The 21,870-nt window shown below is 38.7% G+C and overlaps 1 protein-coding gene across 12 annotated transcripts in view; it reads left to right on the top strand.

Annotated features, from left to right (window-relative positions):
* The window catches only part of LOC112456997 (CUGBP Elav-like family member 2), a 334,288-nt gene that overhangs the window by 20,295 nt on the left and 292,123 nt on the right, over nt 1-21,870 (top strand). For all 12 annotated transcript variants that reach the window (XR_003041043.1, XR_003041044.1, XM_025019829.1 and 9 more), the window contains exons 2-3: nt 5,473-6,145; nt 9,228-9,871. Coding sequence is in view for 10 of the 12 variants with exons in the window: in XM_025019829.1 (XP_024875597.1) it covers nt 9,675-9,871 (197 nt within the window). In the remaining 2 variants the exon portion in view is untranslated. The remainder of the gene's footprint in view (nt 1-5,472; nt 6,146-9,227; nt 9,872-21,870) is intronic.

The following is a 21,870-nucleotide window of genomic DNA, read 5'->3' as shown; positions in this document are numbered from 1 at the left end:
TCAAATCTCCAAAATACAACACAGAGCGAATACATATATAGCATACATAAATTATACCACTATACTTGTATACTTAACAGCAGAATATATAATAACGGGTAATGAGGATATAATTGTTTACATGATTGTATTGTATCATACTGCTGCATTAATTATCTGCATTGTTGTGTGGCACATGTTTAAAAAATTCTAATATCGGTTGAGACACATCGATAAGCTGCATCATAATGGCCGCTCGTCGCAGGTCCAAAACAGTAATCCATCAATACATCCGGAACGATAGAACTAGCATCCATCGTTAATCTCTAATTAGTCAATTAGCTCACGCAATTTTGCTAATAACGAGCACACATCGTCATCGAGTTCGGCGAATAACGCGGCGCACCTGCTACATAGCATCCGCAACGACATATCCGGCGAACTATAATGTTCAGTCTGTGGTATTCCTGTTATGGTTGCATTCATAATTGGTATTATATCGACGAACTTTAGTTATCTTCAGGTTATGCGCGATTTTACCGTTATCGACATCTTCATAGTGATACTCAATCGAAAATGATACTGCGTTAAAGTCATTTATGGCTTATAATTGCTATACGTGTAATCTTAAACAACAATTATATAATAATTAAATTTCACCGTAAATTATTGCTCCCGCGGTAATTGCCGAACATGAATTAGCAAGTATAAATTGTGACATGGAGATATAATGTTTAATTAGTTATTGCAATTTATAGGAATATGAGAATCGTATATTAACAGAGTAACGCGTGGTTTAATCACCATCATTTAAATAACTGATCATAATAATATACAAATCTTTAACGTTAGTTTGGTTAATAAAATTTTTGAAAAATTGTTAAATAACGAGCAGAATTTTTTTCACTTTTTGCTAATATGTTGTGAAATAATGCAGTATATTTGCAAGTAGAAAGAACGATAAGTATACATTTTTAAAAATATTACTGGTAATTATATTGCTGATATTACCGTTTTCCATTACATCGGTTTGATACACTCTGTCAATCTTTTCGAAAGCACGAATACTTCTCTCCACCTATGTTCGTATATATTCACTTTTATATGGTATTACGTTCGTGCCTCTCGATGAGATTTCGCATCGCATTTCGATATAGAAAATGGAACAAGTTTGAAGAGCAAAAAGCATGCCGCGAGAGCTGCGAACCGCTGGGGAACATTTCCGACGGGTTGGAAAACGCAACCTGCCTTTGGCAATTCATGGCGGTAATAACATTCTTGTAACTTTTCATCTTCACACTCTGCATCCCTCCTCCCCCGCGCCTCCCCGACCGTATTTCTATCGGGTGAGGTATCTTTTCCGGCGCGCGTATTGGAATTCTCGCGCGGACATTCACAGTTATAACTTTTACAATCGCAAAATATACGATATTTTCTGCACGGCGCGGCGTTCAGACGCGTAAATGTGAGTTGCATAACGAGTATTTGTATTTAATGTATTAAACGGCGTACGCTTGGTGGAAAAGATTCGATCGCGGGAATATTTGTAATCGGGTCAGAGACGCATTTACTAAATGGGGCGCGATGAGCGCAATTTTGCTCAGCGAGGAAAAATAAACGCCGCGCTATTGGCGCGCACAAAAAACGAAATAACGCGCGTAATATTCCGGATAAACGTAATGTCATGTAATTGTAATTTTATCGTCGTTCTTACAAATATCGCATTTTTCACAGGCTATTGTACCTGATGTGACTGTGTGACTATATTGACTATTGCAGCGTTAATGGTAAGATTTGATTACACTAGATAACTTTTAAAAATGGTTCTAGATGAATAATTTTTCTCATTTTTTAACAGGGTCGAGACAAATTACATTATTGTATTTTTAACTTTTAAATTTCAACTCTTCAATATGTAACTTTAAGCATTTAACTAAAATATAATAATATTACGCAACACATATTTATTAATATTTTATTTTTTACATAATAATGTATTTAATGATTAATAAATGATATTTAGTAGATCGCGTAGAAACGTAGCTATATTTATTATGTCGGAAATTATGTATAGTTTGAATAGATCTTTCTTTCTGTTCTCGTACATTATACTTATAGATAAAAATTGCATCTGTCTCGCAAGAATCTTCCGCGAAAATCGGTGAATTCATTGATCCTGTAAGATCGTGTCGTCGAATGTGCTTATTGAACTGTCGTACTTTTCGCAAACGACTTTCAGAAAATTTCTCGTTCGTCGAGTTTCGAGAAGCTCGTGGGTCAGTCCCGTTCTCGCGTCGGATAAAATGCTGTTACTCTCGAGAGATTTGTTGTCGAGATTCAACTGGGACGATAACTTATCTGGACTCGCTGGACTTTAGGGCACTCTGTGGAAAGTTCCCGTGAATAGCGCCGGACTCGCGAGTTCTTGTACTTCAGTTTCATTGTTTCTGCACTCGACTCCGTTAAAAATCGGCGGTGAGAGAATCACGATGATATCTATGTCAAAATAATAAAGAAAACATCTCCATAATATATGAGGTCGAGTTTTTTTTTAATTATTTGTATATAAGTTAACGTTATAAGAATTGTGTGTCAAGTTCATTGTATCGATGATATATTTTCTGCAATTATAATAAGTTATAGATTCTGATCAAACATTCTTTTGCAAGTGCATTCTGTATGAATAACAATCAAAAAATTATAAAAAATTGTATTGAAATTAAAAGAGACTAAAAATTTTCTTTTTACTTGGTTTCATTTTCTATTATGCTTAACGCAAATAATTCTTATTTGACAAAAAATTAACTGCCATCTGTACAGCGTATGTTGTTTGCAACTATAACTGGTTCAGCAATCGTTGTTCGTTGCACAAAGTTTCGAGATAAATAGATAAATAAATTAGATAAATTACATTACATATTTTAGAGATATATATGATGCTCTTGCGAAATATGACTGTCCTGTAGTACGTCATTCGTGGAGAACCATACGAACTTTGGGATACGATGTTGAGTTAGGCCGTGTAAATAGTAGGAACCAAGCGTGTTGGAGAGATCCCTCGAAAGAACAATACCTCTTTGTCGGTTTGCAAACGAGACTGTTTCGCCCTGCAAACAAGTGATGGTTGCTTAGCTATGCAATAACGATACTGTTCCTACCGCCTGCATTGTTATTTTGGACGAGAACTAGGCGCACACTTCACTCACAGACCTGCTTATATCTGCCAGTTACTTACGTCTAACGTGCCTCAAACGTGTCTCTACACTGTACGTGGAATAATTCCCGATCGATAACTCGTAATAATTCCAACTGTAGTGTACATCCACACTCGTCACGTTATTGTGGTATCACAATTACGTGTTTCATTGACATTTTTTTTCTCTTTATTTACACACACACTGTCAAGTACCAATTTAAGTGCCTTTTTCCGTTACATTTTTTCTCGAAATTTTATTATTTTAATCAACGTTGTCGTTATAATTGACTATTGTCGCTATTTTTCTCGTGTTACTCCAAACAGTTAGTCACAAAAGTTATTATCATACAAAGGAGCAGCGAATTGCTCCATCAACTGAAGTATGACGTGAAACTTCTCGTTGTTGAATTACAATGCTTTATTTTACTTTTCGACGAACAAATTTTGCTTTTGAAACTCGTTGCAGCTTTCGGCGCTAGAATATAACGGCTATTCCTGCAGAAACTTTCAGAAGGCTTCTCTCGGTGAAAATATTGTATAGTTAAATATATAAATTTACTCGTATATTTGCTGCATTTATCGGCCCGGCAACAATTCCTTTATAACAATTATCAATTCCTCTTTATAATGTAATTTCGGAATGAAATGTATGCAAACGAGCGCAATATCAATCGCAACGAATTTTTAATTGCTATATTGAATAATGCCCTGTTGTAAAGCGTTTCAATATTTTGCAGATCTTTGGTTGTTAATATTACTCATCGATCTGTTATTATTTACCTGTCAAATGACGCAAGATATAAAGTATGCAAAAATATTCTCCCTGCAAATTCCGATCTGAAATAATTTCAAAATTTATGTATTTCTCGAAAGCTATCGATCATTAAATAAACAGGTCAAGAGAAAAATAACACTGTAATAATTTTACATAGTGATTTTAGATATAATAAATCTGACACTTTTGGTAGTAAAAACTTCGGCATATTTTATTATATTCCAATAATGTATCGGAAATAATATTTGCCTATGTTTTAAAGATGCTATCGCTTCTACTTAAATATCTTATTTTTGAATAGCATTATACCTCAAGCTAGATATTTATAAAATTACATATTCTCTTATATGAGGATAAGTTTTCTAAGATTTTCAAAAGTAATGATTAATACTATGCAGTTATTTCAGATATACAGTTTATTTTGCTTTTACGATGCTTTTCCAAGAATTACTTCTAAAAGTATTAATTATCATGTTTCACATTCTTTATATAATTGTTTTAGGATATGAAAAATGTTTGCAATTTTATTATCGATGTTTGTATATTACGCGCGATGCAGTACAATGAATCCGCAACGGCATTAATCACCGCGTTTATCAGTTAAATGTTATACCGTACCATATGACGCGTGTATTGCGCGATAACCTCGGACAACATTTTAAAATTTCACGTTGAGGCCGCTCGGATTACGGAAGTCTAATTTCAAAGACATGTACGCAATTTAACGAGCGTCACTCGGTCGATCGTCAAGGCAATAATGCCATAATTTATGGCAATGGCTGTGTAAGGCCATGTGTACGACCACTGAATATTTCCGCTACTTTTAGCGGTTTGACGCGCATATTGCCGAGCACTTACTTATGCAATAAACGTCAAATATTTTTTATGCCGTTGCACCCACAAATGCGCCGCGCGCTGCTTTGCTCGACGGCAGCGTCTTCACGAGGCCAGGCAGCCGCGTCGTTGTGCAAGTTACTGCAGCGGAGCGTTCCACGTCTTATCTAATCTCCAAGAACGCCGGTCGGTGTCTGCTTCATCGCCTCGGCCTGGTAGTGAGAAAATATTGACGAACATTCTTTCGCTTTTAGCCCACGAAGTGGGCTATTGTTAGACACTTTTAGGGCCACCCATCCGGTTTTTCTTCAATTTACAATTTACGTATGTACAATTATATAAGTGGAGATGTTAATTGAATTGAATACTGCGTTCCCCGATTTGATTTATTCTCTGATCGGCGAAGGTAATAATATTAGTAAATTTATTGTTATATTTCTTTATTTCTTTTTTTATAAATTCTTCATTAATTTTTAATCTTCTGTAGATATTTAAGAAATAAAATGTATCTGCACATTTCGTATACACCAATAACAAATACTTTGTTATTTTTAATGATCCGAATTTAATTGAAGATGCTAACGGAAATTATAATTATTAGCTTTGCGATTTTGGATCGGACGACTTCAACGACGTTTAATTAAAACAGGAGAGTACAATATCTTTAACTGTTGAACATTCTTTGCAGATGACGATCGACATGGCGACGTCGTAAAATCGACGCGGCTCCTCATTCTTCATGGATCATAAGTGATAACGCGGGAGAGAAATGATCATCATTGTGGGACTCCGTGAGAAAAGCACTCCTTAACGCGATTCGCCTATCCAAAACGTCGCCGAGCGTCGTCATGACGCGTCTGGATCGCGCATGAACGATCGCATGCCACTCCAAAGACCACCTCCTCGTCGACGATTCCGGATAAGCTGGTGACTCGAGCGACGTGCCTGACGTCTAACAGTGTCTGACGGTGTCAGGTGCATCGTAATAAAAAAGAAAAGAAAGAAAGAGAAACGCGGCACGCGAACAGCGCAAGCGAGAGAATTGCGCGAAATAGTTTGTCGTCAACGTGGCAGAAAAGTACGCGAGTGTGTCGTAAAAAAAAAAGAGACACGCGAGGGATGCGTCCCACCGACGAAGGGTGGGGTCTTTGGGTACCGATAAGGCTTATCCGGAGATACGATGGTCGGCAACTGCGCTCGTCGAGTCATCAGTCGTAGTGCTCAGGTGCCGTCGACGAGATCGTTTCGCCGCTCAGGTCACAGTGATCTCGCGATTCGCGCAACGTTCTGCAGTTCCGACGAGGTATCTTGAAAGTGTCGCTTCCGGCCAGGTGTCCAGTGGTGTCGCGTGAGTCAAAAAGGTACGGGGAAGTCGCGCGGTCTCAGTGAGAAAAAGAGCCGCGGGGGAAACGCGCTATAAAGTCGACGACGGCAACGAGCAAGAACGATAACGGGCAATCACTGCCACGAGAGCGATTAATCGCCGTTTTCAGGGTGCCTCGAGTTTTTAATTTGACGCTTTAGCGCGTTAAGTGGGTGCCGACAAAGAGCGTCGACGTGTACCGAGGGTGTGGGTGAGAGCGGGCGAGGGGAGGCGAGGGGGAAAGGCGAGGCGAAAGTTGAGTATAGAGCTGGAGAGGCAAAAATGTGTACGGGACAAAAGGTTTAGGTGTAGCATATCAAGATATAGTTTCTGTTCTCCCCCTTTTCCTCTCGTCGCGCCTTTTTTTTCCTCGTCTCTTCACTTTTTCGCTGTCGCTTACGGCATAAGCCCCCGCAAACGACGGTGCTCCGTCTCTCCTCTATTTTTCCTATTTTTCCCGCCCACAGCGTCATGCGCTTTGTACAGTTTCCGCCTCATGTGTTAAATTATGCGCGATCTCTTTGACATTCGACAACCGTTGTAGTTCCGGTAATTATATCCCTCCGTTCTCGCCGTGAATTCTCGCTCCTCCACTTCAACTTGCCTTTTCCCTTCAAACCAGCGCATTCCTGGCGCCCTCGTCTTTTTGCCCTCGACTTCGGACCTTCAAATGTAATCCGCAAGAAGCTAAAATCTCTTCACCGTGAGTTCTTACACCCGTCGCGTCGCGTCGGCTCGGCTTCTCTTCCTTCCGCGTTTTGCAGTGGCAGATTTGCAAGTATCTATTCAATTCTCTCTTGGTTTTGCAAGAATAGATTTAGTAAAAACGACGGACCTTCAAATTATCTCAACTGCGACTCTTTTAACTTCACCTTATTTTATATAATTACCGGAAATTCTTTTCTTAATCTCATTGAACTTAAAACATAATTTGATTAATAAATTAAGAAAAGTTGTAAAATTATATTATATATTGCGTACAGCAACTGTCTTTTTTATATCTACACTCAACTTTTCGCTAATTCAGAGATTAATTTTGATAAAATTTTAGTTAGATTACATCAGCAAATACAACTGTCACGATTAAATAAAAAATTGGACTCAAAATCTTGGAAAGCCGAAAATAATAATTTCTATGTCAGATTTTGGATCGATAAACAGAATTACATATATATTTTATTTAAATTTTTACTTCAATTTATATAAAATAAATGAATAGGAAGGAATTTCCATTTTCATTTTTCAAACTTCTATTCTTGAAATTCTTTTTCAATTACATCAAAATTGAAAATATTATTTATAAATGGAATATATACTTAAATTAACCATACGATATAAAGTTCAGATAAAATATAAAAAAAGGGACATGTCGTGACACATTTGAAGATTCTAAGTGCCATCCACTTTTCCGCTTCATAAACTCTCCCGCTTTGGTTTCGTTAAAGTTGAAGAGTCCATAGAGTTTCGTCCTATTGCGACGGGAAATCGGCAAATGCTCCTTCGCGCCAAGTCGCGGAAACTAATTCGAATTCTCAGGCGACGGATTCTCCCCGTCGTATCGTTCCGCTGAAGCTCCATCAGTTTCTTCCTATCGCGCGTATCTCCCACGTTCTTCGTTCTTCCGCGCCGCGCCGGGGTTTCCAAGACTTGACCCGATGCGAGAACGCGCGCGCGAAACAAAAGGGAGTTTGCGAGCCGGTATAATTCGGGACTCGGGAGTTACGCAGATGGGAAAGGCGAGGCGACTACGAGGTACGAGAAAGGTGAGAGATAGGAGGTGGGAGAAGGAAGAAAACCGGCGGGCGGTAAACGGGCGAGAGAACGGGCAGCGATATCAGCCTCCTTTTCCATCCTCGCTCGCGCACCGCACATGACTCGAGTTTCTAATTAAACTTAAACTTTTAATTGACTCGTTGTAAAGCAGTTTACAACGCACGCGCCCGCTTAGTCAGTTTTTCTCCACGGTGTCGTCCCGTGTTCTCCAGTTCGGCGCTCGTCTACGTGCGTTTCCCACGTCTACGCCGCGTTTTTCGTTCCGCGTGCACGGACAGATTATAATGACGAACATGCAGTTTGCCGTCGATAAGGCGCTTAGAATCTTATTAAGAAAAATAGTTCAGCATATTATACTCACGAGGGAATCGCGCGAAACCGATAACTCTGATTTTGACGAAACTTTACACACATGTAGGGGGGAGGGGAGTAAATAGATGAATTTGAAAACTTTTAGTTGTTCAGAATTTTTGAGTTTGCGAGTTTTCCTCGTCAGTGATAAAAATGACGTTGTCCTTATGTTGCATTATTTTAATATAGTGTTATATAATTTTTAGCATTTATATAACATTCAATATTTCAATTAAACGAGCTAAAATTTCTAATTAACTGTTAACTGTATAAAGAAAAATGTTTCTGCTTCTCTTTTAGTATATCTGGATATATTTTTATCCTCAAAAATTTGAGTATACTTAGAAAACTTCTTTTGCGCACACAATTAATTAAATTTTGTTAGATTAAAATAGAAACAGATAATATAGGAATACGGGTATCAGATTAATAATTGTTTTACATAATTTCTGTGAAGAAAGTAATTTTAATTCGATCTCTGAACACGAGGTTTTCGTGAAATTGATAAAAATAATATCATTAAACGTGGAGAATTAGAATATTCAGGAGAGACAAAAATAAATATACAGATGGATACGTGATTTAAGCCGGTGTTCATAGTTAGATCTTATAATCTTATAATTTAAGGTCATCTCAAGTTTATCTCTCTTTAGAGGTTGCATTATATAATTTGTTTTATTTACTATAGAATCTGAAGATGCGAACTTAAAACGATTTTAAACACATATATATCTGACTGTGAATACCGGTCTTGATTATATTTTTAATTATTTTTATAATCAGTCCGAATCGGCAGTATTGCACATACTGTATGTCAGTTTGCATGAATCTTAAATTGATAACGAATGCATAAGCTCGTTGATTAAATTTAATGACGCGTGCATCGATAATCACATACATAAAATCATCCGTGAATGTAGATAAAATCCTTATCTGTCACCGATACTTGTCCACAGGGTTTCGTATTCGCGCCCACAACTGGATTGTGTCACAACGGATCTCAAAAGACGCTCCAATATTTGTCTGAGTTCTAAAGTATATACGAAACGAAAGGTCGGATCGATCGCTGTCAGGGGTCGCGCCGCTCGTACGAATTGAACAAGACTTCAGCGGGACCAGTTTTTTCGGCCGTGTGCTCTCGTGTTGTCGTGGTTAATCCACGTGATAAGTGTGTGCGCCTCGTGCTAAGATTTCGAGTCGTCGTTATTCGTGTATCGAAAGTGTCCGGTGCCGTTCTCGCAGTTCGCCTGAGACCCTTCTTGAAGTAGCTTGTTCGTGCACAGTACAGTCGAGTTTGAGGGTTGACGCCTTCAAACCGTAAGCGTACAATAATCCTGTCTTCCTCAACGATAAACGAGCCCGAGCGAAGGAGGCACCGACTTCCGGTCGCCAAACGAACTCCGATGAAAATGCTACAGTCACTGAACGCTCTGGCGGGTAAAATCTCGCCGGGCTCCCCCACCGACAGCAACGCTAACAAGGTGCACATGCATAATAACAACAATAATAACAACAACGTGGTGCACCACCATCCCTACTCCAAACAGCAGACCCAGCCGTCTCCGTCGCACTCGGCCAACGGCGACCAGAAGGAAAATACGTGAGTTTTTTGTTGTTGTTTTTATATTCCAAAGTTTAAAAAAAATTACAAAAAGGATTTTTGTGTATTGTTTATTTTAAGTTTAATATAATCGTATTTTTTTTAGGGCAAGATAAATAACTTAGATTGTCAATGGCATTTTTGTTTTATTATATATAAAGTTTTGCAAATGGTAAATAAGGATTGTGACAATTATGGTGGTTTTTGAAATTTTTTTGCTATTTTTTGCAAGTATTTTGACGGTTGCAGATCAAACAGTTATTGCGCAAATCACGATATTCTACAGAAAGCGTAGGAATATCAAGCAACAATAACGTTAGATTATTTGCTGCTGAGGCAAATTGTTAATTGCAGTAACAAAACTCAATGACGTTCATTTGTGCGTTGCTGAATAATTACTGACTAATGTGAAAGTAGGTCGCCCATGTTACGATTACTCATTTCACACTGATAACAGAGGCTACGGAAATTTCTGCATTATGCCAGATTGGCAAATCTCATAGCCCATCGGCAAAATCTATTAAAATGTTTTGTTTACACTGTACGGCTTACATACATCATACGGAACTCCGTGTTATCGCCGCATTTCGGAGTTAATTAACATATTCAAGAGGCGGTTGCAGCCGAATTAACGTTAACCGTGTGTAACTAGAGTTTCTTGCTTTGTACCAATGATGTAACAGCGCAGCGTCGCACCTGCACTGTTATTGTACCCAATAATTGTTACTGAGCGCGTTACAATCGAGAAAAAACTCCGCTATTAATGAACTTAAGATTACGCCGCTAATTTGTACTACATTTGATTATAATATAACGGTGACTAATTAATGAAAAATACTCTTACGTCCTAAATTTGTCATGATACAATTAATTTGATATAATAATGTTAATAAAAGAGCTGTACAACAGGAACTCGAATTATTATTACAGCTCATAAGGGTTTTATTCGTAAAAGATTGAAATAATGCTGTTTTTGCTAAAACAATTATGAAAGTTCTTTTATATTCGCTAAGAAGATATCGCGGCCTTTTTTGAGTAATCGTTGACTTTAGACTTTTATTTTTCTCTCTATTTTAATTCCTGGCGGACGACTGGAAAATGTAATTTAACGCTCATCCTGTGCCGTTTGTGGCTCGGTTCTTTATTTTTCATAATTTCATTGCTCGCGAAAGCTGAGAATGAGATACCTCTTGGCATGGAAAAAACTCGCCGTGAGAATATCCGATACGAGACTTCCTTCGTAACGGAAATTCAAGCGGAAGAGAAGAGGAAGCGCATATAATATTAGGGGCACAATATATAAGAAACATTACGCTTTGAAGCGCGCGCGCGCGCGAGCGCGCTCTTTCTTCCCGTGTCGAGTCAGGAATCCTCCGGAACATCTTGATCAGGAAGGACAAGATTTCTAAAATAAACAACGTAAAGATCCAAATTCCGTTAATTGCATCTCATCAGGCTTTCAGCCTGAGAGCGCACGAAAATGCGACCTTACGTCATCGTAGATAATCCGTAACTTTTTCACAAGCACGGCTTTAAAAAGGCTGTTTACGGGGACAAAGAGGCTCCTAGAACAAGGGCTCACGTTTCTGCTCTATGTTCCCTTCTAATGGAAAAAGTATTTATGCGCGGAAAATGTCACAACGTTCTTCATCATTGTAAAGTATTCCCTTTAGCGTGTGCTCCGGTATTCTTTCAGGAATCATAAAAGAGAGAGAGAGAGAGATGGAAGGAAAGAGCGAGAAGATGGTGTAAAGAGAAGAGAATGGAAAAGAGAGGAGGGATAAGGGAATGTTTGTAGAGAAAAGATTCTTTTTTCATCGTCGAAAGTCAGGAGAGTGTCGCGCGCGCGCCCTTCTTCATTATTTCGTTACGTCGCGTAAACGCGTCTCTCCGTAGAATGGTATAAGGGAGTTGGAAAGGCCTAAAATAACTCGCCGACATTCCTCCGATGTGAGAGGGCTAAATCCTCTCCCTCGACCTTCGGTGCGACGTGCGACATTGCGCCATTCTTCACCTCTCTCATCGCTGTGCTCCTAAGTCTTTTTCATCTACCCCCCGCCGAGTGGATGTCGCTAAAATATGTACCCATCTTATGTAAAACGAGCGCGATTCGAAGAGCGGAATTTTTCCTCTTTTTTTTTAAAAATGCTTGCCGAGGCTTGCTAAAATTTCAATATAATGAAGCGAATGCATTTGAATAATCCGTGAAATTAAAAAAATCTGATCGCATAAATTAAGAAGAATTTTTTTTCAATAAGCTATAGTTGTCCAGTATTCGGCAAATAATAAATTATCGATTGGAAAGGGTCCTCAAAAAAGGTTGGGAACGTCCATTTATCAGATATGGCACATTTTAGGGGTGAAACGCTCGTAAATAATTCGCGCAACATAGCCGGTTTCTGTGTGACGTAAATAAAAAAGTGATAGCTTATATAAAAATATTATTCCAATAGATACCTTATCCATTTTTTTATTAAATGAATAATATGTGCGCATTTTATTAATTCCTATGAAATTTAATTTTTATGTTGTAGGTAAGTGCTATCAAAATATTGTGATAAAAGAATAATGATTGAATAGGGCGAGAGTGTAACGATATTTCGTCAGAGAGATAAATTCTTTTTTTTTTTTTAAATATAATTACTTAACGCGCTGCCGATAAATCACGTAAAATGGTATCGCTAAATAGAAAGCGTAGCATATTGTCACGTATAATGCCGGTAACATAAAATAAATGATATATCGATGTGCGCATGACATATGATGTTTATTTTAATTTTACGCCATGCAAATAGGTATGTGTCGATATTGCCATATGACGCATATTATTTATGGCGTTATCTGCGATGTATCGCCACAATGAGCAGTTTGGTTGCATCATTTACTTTAACAAGCGATGCACAATGCGGCGCGATATAAATAATTTTTTGCCTAGATAAATAATATATATTTCCTTCCGAACCGAGCGAGGGACGCGATTGTATAAAGGTAAATTGTTACATAAGTTTACAAGAGCGTACTAACGGTATACTACAGGTTCCTTGACAATTGTAGAGTTTAAGTGATATGTGCGGCTCTAGGGAGGAATTCATTTAACAAAAGGGTCGCTGTGGATCCCTAAAGGTCGGTATACGGGGGGGGTTCCTTTATCTAGATTCGAATGCCTCACCACGCTGGAAACACATAGAAATTAATTTCTACTTGTCGACAGGTACGATTTCTATCTCGCCTCGGAGAACGATTAGGGTATCCCGCGCAGTTTACTCACTGTGAATTACATAAATATTTGTCACCTTCGAGCTACGCAGCTACGCGAATAGCGTTCCACGTTTGCGCGCATTTGTCGCATTATCGCACCGTATCTAGACACAAGCACTGATAACAATTCTTATCAAATCTTACGCCATCTTAAATGAGGCAAAACGTTCTTTCTTGTACTTTGTTTGCAGTTCATGTTAATTTATCGTATTTTGCGCAATATATTTCCGTTTAAAAATCTGTTCATAAAAAATCACTGATATGTAGATTCAAGAAAATAATAACATGTAGATACTAATACACTAACATGTATATTTTTACAATAATAATATAGTGCATACGAATAAACATTATTTATAAATACATTATGAGCATTCCAAATGTATGTTATTTGACTTGATTTGACTCTTGCAAACATTAATTAATTATCACCAATCATTTTCTCTTATAAATAATGTTTACTCTCACAAAATGCATTACCCTCCCGACTTTTGTTAGTAACATCGATCATGTATCTCAACCTGTCGTGTCATCAGCACGCGTCTATTCGTATGCCATTAATCCGTGGGGCTGCAATACTTGCGGCTCAAGAGTAACACTGGCGAGATTGGAAATTATATTATCCAACGGGAGAATTGGAACTCTCTGCAAACAGCATTACCGCGCCATCCATCTTCCTATCGGCACCTCCTCCAACAAACTTTGCCAATAGATCATTTTTCTATCTTCGAGTTGTCGTATCCGGTCACGTATCCTGGCCGTAGATTCTCGTATTCTGCTTTCGTAGCAGGTTCCACGGGGGCTATTCGGATCGCTCGCATACTCGCCGGTCGCGTCCGCTTTCACGAAAATTAAATCCGTATCGATGAAGCGTCGAACGCAAAGTCCGAGTCCTCTTTTCCGCACTTTTACCCGCGGCAAAATCGATGCATGGCGCGCGTATACGCGACAGACATCGCGCATCGCGTCGTTGTCGCTCTTTCTGTCGAAAGCAGAAATGAGAAACGGTTAAAATCCGCGCGCGAAGCTACCGAGCGACGGTGCAATCCTGTCGGGAAGAATCGGAAAGATTTACCAAAGCCACTGACGGAAATCAAGACATCAGACGTGAAGAGTCTGCGGTACCATTGTTAGGCTTCGGTACTTCAACGTCTCTCGTCCTGACAAACGTTTTAGCGACGAACGCGATCGTTCCTCGGATAGCGAAAGAAAGATGAAACAGATAACCCACGTCTGAAACTTGGAGCTTTCATCTTTTGATTCGATAAAATAAAACCGATATTGCTCTCTTTTTTTTAACAATAAAGAAGTTGAATCAATATATAGATTTAATTTACTTTTATATAAACACGATGGATGCTGAAGAGAGCTAAGAAAGACAAATAAAAACACAATATATAATTATATCAAATACTAATCTTCCGATAGAAGCTCTTTCTTTATAAATGTTAATAATAATAAATATATAGAAATAGGTTTTATTGTTCCGTATGGGATTACAATGATTTTCATTACAAACATTAATAATAAATACATTCTCTTTTATGAGATTTGATGAATTGAGATATTTTTAAATATCGCAAAAGTTTCAAGTTTGACATTTTCATCCTTCAATTTATTTATTCCGGAAGGAGCTTGTCAACACAAAATTCCGCTAAATCTTTTCAAAAGTGCTCGGCATGCACTTCTGGCGAGCGTACGAATGAGAGACATAAGGAGTCGGGGGGCCGAGAGGAGGGGAGAGGGGGAAAGAGGCGATCTCGAGTGCTAGTAGCAGTCTGGAGAAGGAAAGGACGGTGGGAGGCATCGCGTCTGAGAAAAATCTCTGACAAATCCGACAAATCCAAATACAGAAAATCCTGCCGAGCACGCGCCTATCCACCACTTCAGGGTACGACGCCGCGCCGTCTTCCTTTTCCTCAGCATCCCTCCGCGCATCCGGCCAAACCACCCAACCCCATCTACCCTCCCCCCCTTCCTCCACCTTGGCACGTGTGCAGATGCTGGGCGTCCTACTTGTGTCGGTGGTTAGGCGCGTTCTCCTCGAAGGCGTAAGCAGTTCCCGAGCATGGCGTCGCGTCGCGTCGCGTCGCCCATGAGGCACGTAGCACGTAGCCGTGATATTGTCACATGCCTCCGGTGCAAAGCTCCAAATTGTATCGTCGTCGCCCGTCGCGGATGCATGTGCGACCGACGACTCTCTCCTCCGCGTGCGTCTGGTCGCGCACCACCCTTCTTTCCGGTCCACCCTCCCGGCTTTCCCACCCTACTTACACCGACGACAATAATATCCGACACGCTCCGGCTATTCCTTCTCTTTTCGAGCTGACGGCATTGTCTTGCAGTTTTTCTCCCTTTTCTCTCCCGCCTCTAACCGTGCGACGATCGAAACGGTACGTCCAAAAGCGCAGAACGTAAGAACACGCTATTGAACTAAAAAAATGTCTACTTCATAATAGATTTCTTGTTTAAGCGAATTTTAAACATGTTGCGACTTTATATAAAATTGTATATTGAAATGAATCATGAGATAAACTGTCATTGATTATTATATTATTATATAACTTTTTAGAATACTGCAGGATTCAGTATATTTTATTAAAAGACCTTGTTGAAATTCAGTAATTTTCTATCAATAATTCTAAGTGCTACTAAAATTTAGTGTTATTACGTATACCCAATATTTACTTAAACTATAATTGAATTTTGAGCTTGTAATTTGTTTAAATTACATTTTTACAAACTTACAACAAATACATATTTCTGATAATATCTTGACAAGTTGGTCTTTGAATAATTTATATTTAATAATTTCGAAATCGATGTTTGACACGTTTGTTCTAATGTTACTTGAGAAGGACACTTTCCGGAGATTGAATCTTGCGCAGCCTCGTGTCACTATTCATCCTTTCAGCGACAAGCTGTTATCCTCTCGCCCCAGATGCTCGTGCTACAAACGCGCACTTACCGGATATTTATTCATCATAATTCAATCCCCTCCGTCGCATCTCGCCTTCGGTGCGCGGCGAACCGATAAAATTCATCATGGTGGAAGGCAAAATTTTATCAACGAATCTATTTAAGCGGATAACGGAGTCGTTACTTTGTTCGCTAATCCGCGAGCTTCCGGCGGGGTGGTTCGTCCGCGGGAGCGCTTTTAACATCCGGTAATCTGTCGACGGTAATCTTTTTAGCCTCCCCGTGGCTGCCGACGCGCCAGTAGTACAGAATCGCGAAAGAGAGCGGGAGCACGAGTGAGAGGCCATGGAGAATTAGGTGCGCGGAAGGTGGCGGTTGCAAGGGTGCGATTTGCAACGATGTAATTTGCCGGATCTATGAACCGACCGCGAAGTAAGCATAACCAGCAGTAACCACTGATGGCTAAGTAATCCATCCAAGTTACGCCCGTAGTAGTATGACTCATAACATATTCCATTGTGCTATTGTCATTCTCCTTGTCGTTGCGATGACATAAAATCCAACCATAAACTAATCCTATTTTCTCTTGTTCGTCGCGCAAGTAAGATGTTCAATTATTAATCTTCCTTAATAGAATAATTTAAGATTTTTTCAATCGTTTTCATTTAAATATAAGCAATACAGGAATACTTGGAGAATTTTTATTAGATCGGCAGAATCTGTGAAAGAATATTAAAAATAAATAAGAAATAAAAGAGAGAAGATTTATTGGTAGCTGCTGTGCTGCAATATGCGATACCTTTATTTTCTCCTTCGAGTTCACGTATATGATACTAAATAATCTTAATCACAGCTTGGATTAAGCAACGGTACTAAATCTCGAAACTATATGTGAATCTCTGGCATATAAAATAGAACGTATCCATTACAATAGAAACCAAGATTAACAAAGTTAAGCGTCAGAATGATATTGATCGAAAGGATTCCGCCGTGAAAAGTTTACGAGTCCGAGAACGTAGCTGCGAACTTTCTGCTGAGCATATTCGAGTATGTATAGGTATTTATTGTTACTTTTATGTTCTACAATGCATGTCGGTTGTCAATGGTGCTCATGTTAAAGGGAAACGTGCACTTTTATCAATTATAGAAACAAAATTACACGTCCTGTTATACAAACGTTGTTATGCGGTGCTAATTAAATTTTAATTAAAACTGTCACCTGCTCGTGTCATTGAGTTATATATGACGATGACGCATATATGTATAACTAAAACCAAGTGATGCAATTATATTGCAGAACGCTTAATAATTGTATGTAAATACTTTTATATGAACATAATAGAGTATGAGGCTAACAATAAGTGAAAATTAATGGCGAAAAGATTTAAAACAACAAAATCATTTTGTAGCCATAAAGTCAAAATAAAATTTAGAAATTTTCAGAAAATTAGCAAAAATTTATTTAATTTTATAATTATTGAAACAAATGCTACTGTATATATTTTATTTAAAGAGAATTGTTGCAAATTTACCAATAAGTAAATTGATTTCGAAAAGGACAAATATCGGGAAAAATATTTTGCGTAGAACAAAAACATATTGGCCTTTTTAAACGCGCATCATAATAATGCATTATTAATATATTGTTTAAATTTAAATTTGCCAAACTCGTTAACATTTATGCAAAAACACTGTTTCAAGTTTGCGACGAAATATTTATAACTGTTGAAGGAAAACGCAACTGTTTATCGCACATTCGAGCACTCTATTTACGCGATAAGCGTAAATGCATTGGCAAACTCGCGCCGCGCGGAACGACAATGTGCAAATTCGTAACGCGATAGAATTCGGTTGTTGTAACAGCCGTCGATGCCGCCGCGTTTCGCATTGCCTCGATTCATTATCAACGCCGCGTTCGTGCTAGGAATCGCTCGAATAGTAAAACGCGCGCTCGCGAGGATGCAGCAGGCAGGTCTGCTGCTGCGGTGGTTGAAAGGAAAAGTTGCTCGTCCTAGCGACCTACTTCCTCCGTCGTCGCGCTTGTCGTCGGCAACTCTCGTCTCGTGTTCCCAAGCTCGGCGTTGTTGTTTACAACGGCGGTCCTTTGCAAACGAACAAGGAGCCTCTTTGTAAAAGGGTTGTTATAATCGAGCGGCATTCACCCCACTGCCGCGCGAACGTTCTATATCACCGGGTATAAAGTATCAATGGGTATCTCTCTCCCCGTGTCGCTGTGAGGGAAACGGAAGCTCCGCTATGCGAGAGACACAATTAGCTACGCATAAATTACAGCGCGGTGGTTCGATCGTGATGCACAGATGCGAACAATTGCTTTGAAAAAAGCCGTTGCGTTGTATCAACGCATCTTTCTGAGAGAAACTGACGATGAAAATGATACGTAACGATTTAAAAAGATAATGTAAAATTGCAGATTACATGATTTTTTTTAAATTAGGAAATAGCTGCCTAGAATTATTTGATGCTATGCGTTGAAGAACAATGAATATATGAATATGAAATTTATTAAGATTTAGATATTGCAGATTATTTTTGTATTCCAAGAATATTATATATTGCGTGGGACGTATTGGTCCAACATATGTTCACGTAGTACACACGTACATTTAATCCATATGAATTTCATGGATGAATTATCGCGAACAGCCTCAATTTTTTGACGATGAAGATAAGGGAAGGCGGAGTGTCACGTGCAACGAGATAAGGATAACTGGTATCTTCGGAGAGTAAGGCGTTTTAATTGATGATTTTATTGTCTCGGTTGCCTGGTTGCCCTATCGAGTGGCGTTTCATCGTATCGGAGAAACGGCCTCTGCCTCCGCGTGCGCGTTCTCGTTTCTCTTTGACGATTAGGACTTTACACGCTACGGGAGCCATATGAATAAAGGATAAGGGCATATGTAACGTACGTCGAGACGGCAGGCGCGCACGTACGTGGTCGTACGTACCGTAAACACGTGCCGACACGTACTATCGATCTCGTGTAAAATTAAAGTGCACGCCTGCAGTTCCCGCAGTCGTAGCACTCGTAAATTATTCCCGCGACCCGAGCCCTTGACCTCCGTAACAATTACCGTGATTCTAGAGAACGTTGCGCCGCCGCGCCGCGCCGCGAGCTCGCATTTATCTCGCGCGGGGCGAACGCATACGGACTTTTGACAAGAGTCATTCGGCTGCACCATATCGTTACGTCGCCCGCGAGTTCGGCAACTGAGCCGCCTATTAAATCGCTCGGAGAGTGCTTGAACTTGATTCCCAGGACACGCGATTCCTCGCGCGATCGATCGGTTCGCAGTTCACCCACCTTTTCCATTTGGGAATAATACCCGCTTGCACGAAAGGATTCTTATCGCCTACTTCAACGTCCGCTCTCTTGATGTAATCTATCCGCCACGAAATTAGGCCATATTCTAATTTACACGAATTTAATTCTAGATAATTCGGCCTTCTCGACTAGACTTTTTAGAATCAATGCTCTCTTAAGGAAAATCGATAGTAAATTCAAATTTATATTCTCCGACAATAAATATTTTCGCAATTTGACTTTATATACCACATTTGACTTTATATGGAATTTCTGTTATATAAAACTAAGTTAACCTGAGTGAAATCTAAAGAAAATTAAGCTAGTTTTTAATCTTAATTTATCAAATATTAAATTGTTTGAATGATTATTAAAGCCTCGATATTGAAATCTTTATTCTATTTTTTATTTAATTTTTAATACTTGCAGTTGAAAAGAGATTTGTGGGTTTAGGATAGTTTGCATATATTGATCTGTCAAGCTTTGTGTGTTCTTTATGATTTATCACGTCGCATGTAACACAATTTATTCTGGTATTGAATTATTGAAGACATTCGAATTTAAAATAAATGTTTCCCAAAATATCACTGGCCAAGTTAAACGAGGTCTGGTGATAATGACTATCGCGTAATTTATCTCGATTAGCGATATGTCCACGCAATAACACGAGAATGATCGATCGGATCGCAAGCTTTCCGACCTATCGAGTTATTCACGTTCTTGTAATGATATAACACATCATTAACGTAATCGTGAATAATCGGTCCGTATACGAGTAATATTTTCCGATTACATCTTTGCCATACGTTATTTGCCCGCAACGTTAACCCGGAAAACGTTACGGTTGACATAATTACGAAGAAATCGATTTACTTTTAACAGAATTTATTGTATGCATCATTTAACTTTTTATTGCATGGAAGAGACGCGCTATTTGCATATTTACTTATTTTGCATACTCTCTATTTATTTGATAGCTGGAAACGATTCTAGTCTATAATCAGAAAAATTACACAGGACAAAATGAAGCAATTCTTCTTTTTCCTCGGTCGAGATAAGCAACTGGCTCCAGAAAAGAGGCACTTCATGGTTTGGTATTTTCTGGAACTTATCCTTTTATTTTAGATCCGTCTTCCTACAGAAAGCAGCTACACGAAAGTCCACTCCGGCCACTTAGCGAAAACTAAGTTACGAAGTAATTTTTCATTTTCCTTAACTGCCAGGTGTCTTACTGTATATCGGTTGATTCGATGAGAAACATAGAGGAATGTCTGTAATCCAGTTAGGAAGTATTTCTTGAAGCTGCGCTATTAGATCTCTTCGATTCGCTTCCATCTCACTCGCCGTTCTTCACGAAGTCGCGTTACAGCAGATTTTACGATAACTCACAAATACGATGCTTCGACCAATAATAAAGCTAGACAAAGATTAATTTAATCATTTTTCTTGTGATATGCAACGTAGACGGTAAAAATGATTAATATGTATTATATGTGTAGTTAATAAAATCTCGAAACTTAAACAGATAGAAGCAGGCAGTTTATGGTAATATCAATTGCACACAAATTAAAAAAATTATAAAAAATTAAATAATATATAGATAATTGTTAAATATAAAAACTAGAAACAAAGTTATAATTTTTCGCATATTAAAAGTGTAATTTTTTTCTTTGACGCAGATAATTATTTTTCCTAAATTAAAAAAAATGTTATACATACATCTTCTATCAAACATCTTGGTAATAAATCTCCTAATTTATTTTGTAATAAAAGACTACGTTATAGATGTTATATAATTAAAAAATAAGATTTTAGTACCTATTTATATTCCTTAAACTTAATTCTGACGATTAAATTAAATACTTTTTTAGAAAGCTCCCCTCAAATTTTCGTCATAAAATCCATTCTGTTCCGAATCAAATAGTACATTGTACACACTATGTACAGTATACGGTACATATTGATTTCCGTAACCGTTTTATAATATATTTTCCATTCAATAATATGGGATCAATACTTCTGTGCGGTGGAGTGCGATATTTCTTGAAATATCATACGCGAACGGTCTGTTCCTAACCGGCGGCACGTTTCGTGAGTATTGGCGTGAAATTTATTCGATGGGCTAATAACGTGGTTGGGTCGCAGACCGCGGTAGTATCAAATTCTACCTTCGATTCTGCCCTTCCAACCCTCCCCCCCACCTGGGATCCCTTCGGAATCCTACCCTATCCACTGACATCGACTCCACCTACGCTCAATCCGGGAACCCGTTCGCATTAGCATGTTATTGGGCGGTTGTTTACTTCGGGTTAATCGTCACCTCTGGCGCCAACGATGCGGCAAGCGGGTGAAAAGTAATAGAGGACCGTGGCGATTTCATTGAACAATTCTTTTCAACTTGCTGGCGATCTAGATTCAACAAAAAACAAATTATCACTTTATTTATACTATAATTATATGTATATGTTTTTACAATTAAAAAGACTGGAAAAAAATACGC

Source organism: Temnothorax curvispinosus, unplaced genomic scaffold, assembly GCF_003070985.1.
Source record: "Temnothorax curvispinosus isolate PA1 unplaced genomic scaffold, ASM307098v1 QBEX01007396.1, whole genome shotgun sequence".
Taxonomy (NCBI): domain Eukaryota; kingdom Metazoa; phylum Arthropoda; class Insecta; order Hymenoptera; family Formicidae; genus Temnothorax; species Temnothorax curvispinosus.
This window is presented reverse-complemented; position numbering and strand designations above follow the sequence as displayed.